This window comes from Mesoplodon mirus (assembly GCF_964341445.2).
Source record: "Mesoplodon mirus genome assembly, chromosome: 18".
Classification (NCBI taxonomy): Eukaryota; Metazoa; Chordata; class Mammalia; order Artiodactyla; family Ziphiidae; genus Mesoplodon; species Mesoplodon mirus.
Genome location: NC_138994.1, coordinates 1940780 through 1952193, shown reverse-complemented (window position 1 = coordinate 1952193; position 11414 = coordinate 1940780). Strand labels below are relative to the sequence as shown.

At 47.6% G+C, this 11414-nt stretch overlaps 1 protein-coding gene across 4 annotated transcripts in view; it reads left to right on the top strand.

Annotated features, from left to right (window-relative positions):
• Window positions 1–1096: 1096 nt before the first annotated feature.
• IGF2BP1 (insulin like growth factor 2 mRNA binding protein 1) overlaps window positions 1097–11414 on the top strand; it is a gene marked incomplete at both ends in the record, with an annotated part of 37281 nt that continues 26963 nt past the window's right edge. For all 4 annotated transcript variants that reach the window (XM_082604201.1, XM_082604200.1, XM_082604199.1 and 1 more), the window contains 2 exons: window positions 1097–1271; window positions 2446–2506. In XM_082604201.1, the coding sequence (XP_082460327.1) occupies window positions 1097–1271; window positions 2446–2506 (236 nt within the window). The remainder of the gene's footprint in view (window positions 1272–2445; window positions 2507–11414) is intronic.

Below are 11414 nucleotides of genomic sequence, written 5' to 3'. Positions count from 1 at the left end.
CGTTATAGTTCAACAGCCGAACCCTCGGTATGAACCCCGGGGGAATCCCGAAACATGATTTCCTGTGGATCCCTGGTTTCCAGCCACGATCCCCCGTGTTTCCAGCTTCCCAGTCCCGCGCTCGCAGGGTCCCTCGATCCTGTATCCCCCGAGGCGAGGGAGTCTCCTAGCGCTGGGGCTGGGAAGGCCGAGACCCCCCCCCCCACTTAAAGATCTAGGGGAATAGCGCTTTTCTTTTGAAATCACCGGCTCGCGCGACCCCCTCTTGAAGACCCCAGAGTCCTCGGCTTCTCTTTGTCTCTCTCGGCCGTCCCCCGCCTGTCAGTCGCTAGCAGTTAGCTGGGGTAGGGTGGGCAAACTCCCCCCACTCCCGACCACTCGAATAAAAAATAACCGCACATTTTATCCAACCCATTAAGAGGTGGGAGATTCTGGGCCGGACCACTCTCCCCCCAGCTAGGGCCCGGGTAGGGGGATGGGTGGGGGGCGGGGCGCCTCCCTAGGGGCCAGATTCTTGCAAGGGGGAGGGGGCAAGTAGAGCTTCGGGAAAACAGCCCCCACCCGCCCAACTTACCCGGGGGGTGAGTTGAGAGGCACCCTCCCCCCCCCCCCCGGCCGGGAGTTTGGTGGGCTGGGCCGGGTTGGAGGGCCCAAGGGCCCGGAGGCGTCGGGGGTCTTCCCCTGCAGGGTGGGTGGGGGCTTTCACCACGTGGCTTCGCCTTTTTTTTTTTTTTTTTTCCGCTCCATTTTTTTTTTTCAAGTCGATTTTATTTAGAGGCGGCGCCAGGGCGGCCGCGGAGAAACGTGACACACCAGCCCGCTTGGAGGGGTTTCGGACAGAAGGGAAGGAGCCGCGCCGCGTCGTCCGCCTCCCAGCGCGCCGCGGGCACTTCTCCCGGGCCTCCCCGAACTCTCCCGCGACCTCTGCGCGCCCTCCGGCCGCCCTCCCCTCCTCGGCTCCGGACAACTTCAGGGGTGGGGTGCAAAGAAAGTTTGCGTCTGCTGCCGCCGCCTCCCGCCTCGGCCTAGGAGGCTCGCCGCCCGCGCCCGCCCGCTCGGCCTTGCCCAGGACTGCGTCCTGCCCGAGACCGCCACCATGAACAAGCTGTACATCGGCAATCTCAACGAGAGCGTGACCCCCGCGGACTTGGAGAAAGTGTTTGCGGAGCACAAGATCTCCTACAGCGGCCAGTTCTTGGTCAAGTCCGGCTATGCCTTCGTGGACTGCCCCGACGAGCACTGGGCGATGAAGGCCATCGAAACTTTCTCCGGTAAGAGTGCACCCACCTCCCCGGAAAAAGCACCGCGAAATGCCTGAACAACGGGGACCTGCTCCTCCTCTTTCCTTGCCCGCCAACTCCTCTCTGCCTCCGGCCTGCGGGGCTTGGCCTCGGTACCGACTCCCATCCACCTTCTCCGACGCCCCCTCCGTCCCTTTGCTGGCCCCTCGCGCGGAAATACTCGGCTTTCCTCGCCCCTTCCTCCTAGCCCGAGATGAAGAGCTGGAGGCTTTAGTGAGGTGATCCTCGTAGCCCCCCACCGACGGGGCGGGAGCCCCTGTTGGCAGGAGTCGGGGGGGCTCGCCACCGAGGCGAACTCAGTCTGGGCGCCCTACGTCAGTCCCTCGGTGTCCGAGGCTGGACGCCCCCACCCCGTGCGCACCCCCTCCCCTTCCTCCGCCGTGGGCCTTTCCGGGCTGGGAAGGGGTCCCCGCTCCGCTCCCGACCTCCAGGGTTTCCGTGGGGACGGCAGCCTTCGGGCCTGACCTGAGAGGAGCGGGGTCCCGCCTACCGCCCAGGGCCCGGGGCTTGAGCCATTTTGATTTGAAAGTGGGGCGTGAGCGGGGTGGCGCGGCGGCGGCGGCGGCGGGTCGCCATGCTGCTTCCCGAGACGCCCAGGCTGGGCCGAGAGGCGCGCGCCGCGGCCGCCGGGGACCCTCCCCGCGGGGCCCAGCTCTGCTCCCCCGGACCTCGCCTCCCGGCCGGCCCCGACAGGTGACCACCCCGCCGCCCGAAGCCCTTCTCCCTGGCTCGACAGGAAAATAAAGTTTCATTCTGCAGCCCCACCCCCACCCCCGCCACAGACTTGGGAGAAACGGGGAGCCCTTTCTCGGCCCCTTCTCCCCACATCTGGGAGCCGTAAAGGCAGCCGGCCCACACGGACGCCCTCGCACCTCCCCCAGATCCGGCTCCCAGAGCCGTCCACTACTCGGCTACCTCAGTGAGAGAACAAAACAAAAATTCAGAAAACACGATAATGAATTTAGAGAGTCCACCATTCCCCAGGCGACCTTTTCGCAACCGGCTGCGGAACCCACTACCTGGATTCCTAGGAAGATCTCAAATCCCAGTAACTCCTGAATTACTCTGATTTCTCCTTCCTTTTGCCGCACCCCCCCCCTCCCCGTCCAAGCTCTCATGTTGTCTTTTTCAATTTAATCTTTAGGGAAAGTGGAGCTGCAAGGAAAACGCCTAGAGATTGAACACTCCGTCCCCAAAAAACAAAGGTAGGAAAGGGCTCTTCTCTGGGGAGGGGGTCAGCCTGGGGGCGCTGAGAGGTTGTGTTCAGGGGTCCATAGTGTCTCCAGTGGAAGAAACCCATTACTGGCCTTCCCACCCCCAACTCCGGATGTTGGGGGCAGGGAGGGAAGATTGGCTAAGATCTTGTAATGGGTGGTTTACAGCTTGTAAAAAAAAAAAAAGCTGAGGCTGGGGTGGGCTAGGAGATGTTCCTTGGAGAAGTAAAAGCGAGAAAAATCAATAGAGGAGGAACCTTGTGGAGTTTGTTCGAGGTGTGTGGGACCATTTTTGTGGGGAAGCTAAAAATCTTTAGAGAGTTGAGACTCATGGACATTCAGCAAGTTTCTAACAGGACTGTTTTTCCCCCCCTTCCCTCACCATAATTCTTAAGTGGATTGGGAGGGGGTCCCCTTTGACTCCCTAGGGGAAGTGGAATGAATTCCTGCCCCCCAAAGAATTCTGTGCTTGTGCTTTATTTATATTTCTGCAACAGGCAAGGACATTATTTTTTTCACAGACACCTACCTCTAGTCCCTCCCATCACACATCCTCCCCTCCCAACTGGATTTTGCAAATACGCTTTGGCTGTACTATCCTTTCTGAGCCCCCCACCCCCACTCCTTCAGTCCATTGTTGCAAGGGGACCGACCATCTGGGGTGAGAGCTTTGTGTTCAGGCTGTGAGCTGGGGCTCTTTGGAGGGTCTAGAACTCCCTGGATGAATGGGGTATGTGTGTGTGCGTGTGTGTGTGTGTGTGAGAGAGAAAGAGAGAGAGAGTGTGTTCCAATACCTTCCTATCTTCACTTCAGCAAAGGGGGTAACTCTTATCATGTTATCCCCAAAGCTGATTCATGGTTCAAATCTTTCAATGAACTCTGGCTGGGAAGTATAAGGGCAGTCTTTCTGCTTTCTCAGACCTGACTTTAAACATGTTGACAGTGCAGAGTTTTCTCTCGTGTTGCAGCCCCCAGTAAATCTTTGATCTTCTCCTCGCTTTCTCCCCTCATTTCAACTGGAAACTTGCTGCATTTTAGAATAGTTCCTGGCCTTTTCTGGGTGGGAAGGTGGAGGTGGGTGGCTGTGTTTTTCTGAAGGCAGTTAAGAGAGTCTAGAAAGTTTAATGTGAGAAAAATCTGTTCAGTGGTTTAGCTTGAGATATTTAAGTAACTTGGAACTATTGTTTCTATAGATGATCAATATGGCTTGTAACTATGTTTATAGAGCTTGTGATTTAACCTCAAGTGCTTGAAATACCCTGTTATTGGAAAGGCAATTAGAGTTAGGAGTAAAGAGGCAATAAAATCGGAAGAAAGAAAAAAAGTCTTATTTATTATTTGGAAGCACTTCCTGGAGATGGGAATGAGAGAACTATGTACACTGACATCAGTAGATCTACTGAGAAGATAGTGGATATTTGAACTGAAAGCTAAGTGTCTGAAACATGTTGATGGACAATAACCAGAATAACTGGAATTCTGAAATATATGGAATTTTTTTCTTTTGCTCTAAAGGATGGTTTAAATTTTAAAGGGAATGAAGTGATAAACAAGAAAATAGCAAAATGTGATGAAATGGAACCCAAAACATTTATATTTTAATTTTTATGGTGCTCAGTGTTTATGGATCTTTTCCCCTAAGCCATCTGCTTGCTTTAAAGCCATTTTTAGGCTCCTTCTTGTTCCCTCCAAACTGTATTACTGAGGGCTCCTTTGAGTTGGGAAGGGGTGGGGTTTGTGAGGAGTGGGTACAAAATCTTACCTTCCACACCCATATTCAATCTTTTGTGTATTCTCCCCCCCTTCCTGAAATAATTTTTGAGCACAAACATTGAGTCAGTTGTGTTTTATTTTTTGCTGAGTGGTGGTAAGGCACTTCATTTTTCTAGAATCAATTTTTGAAGTTTTAGGATTTTAAAAAAGAAAGTTTGTTTTCATGAAGTCAGTTTGCTCTATCATTTTGTGTTCTTTGAGGAAGCATGTTGTGGTATGTGTTTTTAGTCTGTCTGAAAGTATTTCTTCAGTTGGTTTGTTCCTGGCTTTTTCAGTCTCATGGATGTATAGAACAGGAACTAGTTAATTAACTATGACTAATATATTTTAAGCAAAATGAACAATGGTGTATATATATATTTTGTGTGTATATATATTGTTTTTACTGTTTAAAATAGAGGAGAACTCTTCTTGATGTACTCAGGTCCAAATGAATTATGACTTTTTAAACATTTCTAAGAGATTCATAAAAACCTGGCAACCTAAATGTTCCTTTTTTTTTTTAAGAGGGGGGTTATCAAGAAAAAGATAAAATATTTTTTAGCAGTTAACTCTGAGTAACTGATTTTGAAGTATTAATATATTTTGTTTTAACCTTGTATCTATTTGCTAAATATAATTTATTCCTTTTTAAGAACTCAAGAGACTGGACATTAAGTTGAAAAACTGAAAGCATTAAGTTGAATTTTTAAAATGGGCGGCGTTAAATTTCTCTGAGATCACCTTCCCAAATACCCTCTTAGTCAGTGTTGGAATTTTGGTCAAGAGTTTCAGCTTATTGTTGAGAATTTGTATATATTCACTGTGAAGTATTAGGACAAAGGAGGAAAACCAAAAGCATTTTAAAGACTGTTGTGGAAAGGAGTTGTATGTGTTTTTTTGTTTGTTTGTTTTTTTAAATTTGAGACACTTGAGTAGTTAAGGTAAAGGGGTATCATGTTAGTGAGGCTTGGGTATTTGGGGAGAAAATTCCTTAAAAGGGAATTAAATTTTTGTTTCATTTGCCACTGTGTGCCTTTTTCTAGAGGAATGTGGCCTAAAGATAGCATACCTCCTGTCCACTGGTGTCATCAAAATAAAAGTTGTTGCTGTTAAGAAAAGAAGTGAAGAGATGTACTGCATTTCTCTAGGTGAAATGTGTTCAAGTTAAAGACTTTGATTTCCTTAGGCAGATTAATGGTTGTTTTCTCTGACTTAAAATGAGGGGGACTAATAACACTTTCCCTTAAATTTCTAACTATCAAAAAGCACACAAAAATTGGTCTCCTAGCCCTATAAGTGTGAGAACTCTCAGAAGAGAAAGTATTCAAACTTAATTCTGATTTTATGGTTTAATTTTCTGAAGTTAGTTGCTTTAAAAATCTCTGCAAAGGGATGTCTCGTAAGTGGCAAAATATTTTTAAGTGATTTGTGGAGACTCTGAAGAAATCATTGAATCACTAAATGTTTTCAAAACAGACAAAAATTTTGCCTTCAGAAGTGGATTTGCCTTTAAGGAAAATTGTTCTTATGGGCTGAAAATTAATTATGGGGGTTGTTAAGAAACAAGGGAATGTCTTTAAAAAACAGCTATAAAGGAGGACAAGTACTAGGGTGGGAGCACTTGCAGGCCCTTCTGCCTTGGTGGTTATGGTTGAAAGATACGTCTAACCAGATATTCAACTAGTAAGTTTAAAGTAGAAACGGTTTGTGACCCTTTTAGTAAAAAGGTTTTCTTACTAATATCAAGTTTTTGAGTTTTAAATAAGTTGATTCTTAATTTTTCTGAGCTGTTTGGAGGAAAGGTGGAAATCAATTCACTTTCTCCATTTTAATTTTCACCTAGAAAATAAATGTTTACAAATTCATATATTAAGTTTTTTTCACTGCTAGAGAAATCTTTAACTTGTTATTTAGTGCTCAGTATTTCAAGGTGACTTTCCTAAAGACAGTGGTATATGATTATCCTTTGGAAGAGTTGTAGGTTTCCAGAACACTTTATTTTCTAACCCAAAGTAGAAAGATGAAATTTACTCCAGTGGTTTCCCAGATGGAGAACTTTTGAGTAAAGAGGGGGAAGAATCGTAATTCCCATCACTAGTTTATTCAAAGTATAGTTAACTGTTTCAAATGTAAAGTTTTAATGGCATAGAGTTTGCTGGAACAAGAGCAAAACATTCTTTCTTGTAATTATGTTTTAGAGACAAAATACATGACATTACCATTGGAAGAATCTTGATTCAAAGGTCCAGAGCTTCTAATCTTTTAAAAGTACCTTAATGTATGTCATATGAATCATATTTTATGTGTTTGGGTACTTTTAAGGCTTATTTTTTGAGCTTATTTATTCTATAATGTGTAACAGCCAGTTGACAAAGATACCATTGAGATTGACTAGTGAGTATAAAATTTTAAAACATTACAATTTTAGTTAAGTGAAAAGAGGGAGACCTAAGTGCTATTCGTAGAAGTCTAAGGGTTTTTGTGTTGAAGAGATATGTATTGGTTGTACCTGTGTTGATTGTCGTGTGTGGGGGGGTAGTGTTGGTGATGTTAATAGAATAAATGTATGAAGCAAAGGCGTTTGAAGAACAGACATCTTGCCAGCTGTTAGAATTTAAATTCAGTCTTGTTCGCTCCCCATCCTCTTAAAAGATTCTTAAAATGTGGCTAATGCCTTCCAGAAAGTGCAGCTTAGATTTTGGGATGGGAGTGTTTGGGAGAGAAAAGAGGAGGAGGAAAAAAGCAGCAGGGGAGACTGGAAAAATCAGACGAGTTAGTCCTGGGTTGGAAATTCCAGACGGGGAGAAAAAAAGAGAGAGAGAGAGGGAGGTGGGGGGGGGGAGAGAGAGAGAGAGAGAGAGAGAGAGAGAGGGAGAGAGGGAGAGAGAGGGAGGTGGGGGGGAGACAGAGAGAGAGAGAGAGAGAGAGAGAGAGAGGGAGAGGGAGGGAGAGGGAGATGGGGGTTGGGGTGGATTGCCCGCTTCCCTTTTAAAGAGGAGCGGCTGGAGGCGCACAGCGACCCACGGGAGAGGGGGTCGCAGACACCAGGTTTGGAAGACGGGTGGTAGATTCAGCCCAGGGCAAGGCGATTTTTGCTTTCGGAGTTGCCTGCCTTCCCTTCGCTTTTTCAAAAAACAGAGAAAGTCGCGGCGGCGCTGGAGGCGCTTCCTGGAGAGCCCGCGCCGGCCCCGCTGCCCTTCCCCGCCCGCCGCAGACCAAGCCCAGCCCTGGCCTCGCAATCTCTGCCCGCTCCGCGCAGGGGCCCTCGCCTGCCTTTGAACCAGCCCCTGCCCGGGAACATCCGCAGGCCTGGGTCTCCGACGAGGGCTTCCTTTCCCAGGGTCCCGAGACCCCTGGCCGCGGCGCGCCGGCCCACAGCCTCGCCTTCGTCCTGGGAGCCCCCAGATCCCAAACCTCGCCGCGGCTTCCCCAGCCTTCCCCAGTGGGAGAGGTCCCAGGCCCCGCGGTGCAGACCTTCCAGCGCCCGCTCTGTCTCAAGACCTTTACGTTCTAAGGCAAAAGCTAAGGGCTGGAGGGTGATTGTGGAGTGAAGGAAGAGTCAGGGGAGGGAGCAAAACAGCAGGTCCGGGGAAAGTGAGAGGATGGAGAGGTGGAGAGAAAATGGAAGTGCATGTTAACTGTTGCCCTCTCCCAGGAGCTGAGGCCCCTTGGCCATGGGGCGTAGAACCTTGGAGAGTTAACAGCGTCGCACAATCTGTAATCTTCAGTAGATGGACTGTGTCCCCATGTCCCAAAGGCTGACTGAAACAATAACAAAGGGAGTAATAGTAACCAGAGGTTCTGTGATGGGTTTTATTTATGTTGTCAAAGATGGACAACAGGTCTTCCAGTTGGCCACTGGCGAGGCTTTAAAGATCTTTCTCAGGGTCTCAGCCAGTGTTTGACTCCATGTTAATGTCAAATTTGCATAATACCATTTCCACCTGTGCCCAGTCCACACCTTTTTAAATGTCTGTCAAAACAAATAAGAAAAGGTCTCTCCTCAAAAAACGTGGAATCAAAATGTATGCTTTTTCGGTTATTGATAAAAGTCTGATGTAGCTAGAAAATGATCAACCAGGAGAGCGCCTGTGACAACACACACCGTTTCAAGGGCGCATCGCCAGCAGGGAGGTGTCCAGTCCCCAGTTTGTTAACTGCATTCTAGTAGAAGAACTTGAGTTTGTTCAAAGGGGGCTCTGTACTTTTTAGTGGGTCCAAGGGGTCATCCTAGTATTGAACAAGCAGAGCCAGCTTTGTAAGACCGGCTTCTCCCTTGCAGCCAGTAGGTTTGCAGTAAATAGTCATGGAAGGAAGGAACAACAGTCTGGAACAAGCTTTCACCCTAAACGCAGACTCTGCTGAAATAAAACGGGTGTAGATTACGGGTAAATCACAGGAGAACAGTAGGTCTGGACCTCATCATTTTAATGTAGTTGGAGAAAACCTGATTGCGAAACACTGAAATGTAACTGTATACAGAACAAACACCACCAGAAACGCAGTCCTGGTGCAGAAGTCCAGGCTTCCAGGATTTGATGTTCTGGTCGTGTGGCAGAGAGCAGAGAGCATGGCGAGCCCACCAGTAAACTGCTTTTGCATGAAATACAGAGCAAGCAGCTGGATGAGTAAAAGAATTTTTGACTGGATTGTCCAGATACTTTCAACACCCCTAGGACAAGTCTGATTATTAGACAAGGGGCATTTTGGTGGGTAAAGGCATATGAGTGACCCATCAGGATGGGTGGGAATTTTGGCCATAGTTTAGGGGGAGGGTTGTGGAGAAAATCTCTGTTAGAGAGGAGGAGACGGGAGAAGTGGAGGATCTCTCTTCATTTTCTCTTTCCCTCTCCAATATATCTGTTTTGTGGATTCCAGTCAATTCTTTCAACATTTCCTTAGGAAAAGTGGGTTAAGGAAGGCTTCAGTTTTTATTCATTTTGCGTTAGTTTCAGTTAAAAAACTGGTCCTTCATCCAGATGTTTTGGCCACTTGAAATGGGAAATGTTAAGTCTAAGTGAAAGTTGGATAGTTTAGTTGATTGGATATAGTTAGGATCTTTAAGAGGACAAATCAGAGAATTTAGAAATTAAAAAATAATTGTTTTGTGTAAAGGTTGTTTGTGGAGTCTGAGTTCTTTGGCAACAGGAGCAGGGAGGGCAGGAATCACTTTCAGAATTCTTGAGGCTCAAGGAGGGAGGAAGCTCTATTATTAGGTCAGAGTCTCATGACCTACCCTAGGTCCCTCACTCAGTCCTACAGGAGTGTGGAGGAAAGGTCTCTCCAGGAGAGCTCAGTGCTCAAAAACAAGAGTTTTTGGAGTCAGGCAATGACTGGGAAACTGGAAAAGTTACTTAACCTCCTTGAGCCGTCATTAGCTTAACTGTAAGCTGGTGCTATTACACATTAGCTATTATTTTTCTTTGTTTCCCATGTGGACCTGTGCCTCCTGTCTTTGGACTGTGTGTAACAGCTTGGCCATATATCTAAGGCAACAGGTACGGTGTTCAGGTACACTTCTGTGAATATGGCATGTACTTTATGTGGAACAATGATGGATAGGCATATTGAGGGGGATTTGTGTGCAGGATGCTTTTGATGACCTGTGTGCTGAAAGGAAAGGCCACCTTCTGGGAGAGGGAGATGAAGCTCATCAGGGCAACCCTCAAGAGCCCCTAGATATGGCCCCTACCACTGTCTCTTAACCCTCCTCTTAGGAGGATGGAGCATACATTGCAATGTTGATGCCCTCAACCTGGGCCAGGTTCCTTGTTGAAATTTCACACTTTGGTGCTCCTGTCAAAAGTGCATGTGGGGTAGGGGCTTTGATGAGAGGAGAACTATCCTAATTCTGCAGATGAGGTGTTGTAAGAATTCAGGATGAAGGGGACTGTGTAAGTCCTTTTGGGGGTCTGAGGAGGAAGAAGTGGGCAGCTTCCCCTATCTGGTAGGAGATGGACATGTTTGCTTGAAGTTCTCTTCTTGCTTAAGCTAACAAAGTAGGCATTCAGGAGTTGGGGACCCTTGGATGCGGAGGAAGTGACTGCATACGTGGCTTCCCATCCCGTGCCTCTTAGATGGCAAAGCCACAGTGGTCTCAGTTTCTCTCCCTGGTCTGGAAACAGTCCCCAAAGGTGTGCTCAGGACCCACCTTGACATCCACTTCCTTTTTTCAGCCCTCCCTGCCCAAAAGGTACAAACTCACAAACCCACAGACTTATAGCCCCTTTCCACATCTCAGACCAGGGAATGAAGGTTGAATCTTCTCTTAGTGGGGGTGGGGAGAAGGGCTTCCAATCCGGATGTGGTTTTAGGCCATTTAACAGGCTTGTGACTTTATTCAGTTACTATAAAGGGTTTTACAATGAGTTTATGCGGAATGATGTGTGTTGCCTCTTTTCTGGAGTGGCATTTGGGATTGCTTGGGGCTTGTCACCTTTCCATTAGGTTCTCTGAGGAGGAGAAAATGAGGGGAGAGAGGAGCTAGAGTGGGGCTGTTGGGCTGAGTAAGCCTGGTGAGGCCATCTCTTCAGAGTTAGACGTATTTATGCCACTTCCTCCTCCAGGTCTCTAAGTTGCCTGGGAGGAGAAGTCCAACTGTAATAGAGAGCAGTTGCTTTGGCAGGATTTGGAGACGGAACCCTAAATTAAAGGGCAAAGATGATCCTTCACAGACGTGGCTGTTGGTGGCTGCAGCCAGTGTGTTCTGAGCGAGGACGAGCTGTAGATAGGATGTTGGCTGCGGAGACGGCAGGGTTAAGAAGAATACTCTCTTCACTTCTTTTCTAGAGTGTCCACTCCAGCAACCTTTTATTTAACGTAGAAGGGAAAATCTAGCTGACGGAAGTTATTTTACATAGAGAGGTTTCCTCCCAATGTTTATTACCATTTGATTCAAAGCCGCTTCTGCTGACTTTTTAGAATAGAGTGGAGTGATATCTGTCCAGAATAAGCTGTGGGAGGCAAGAGGTGGAATAAAATGATCTTCACGAACCTCCTAACCTCACAGATCTCTCGGATCATCTTTCTTTCACTTTCCCACCCTTGCCCCTGACCGTCTTGAGTAGTTTCCTTTAAACGTCTTTTTTTTTTTTTTTTTTTTTTTTTTTGCGGGGGTTGGGGGCATGCCCGGGGGAGCTTAGCT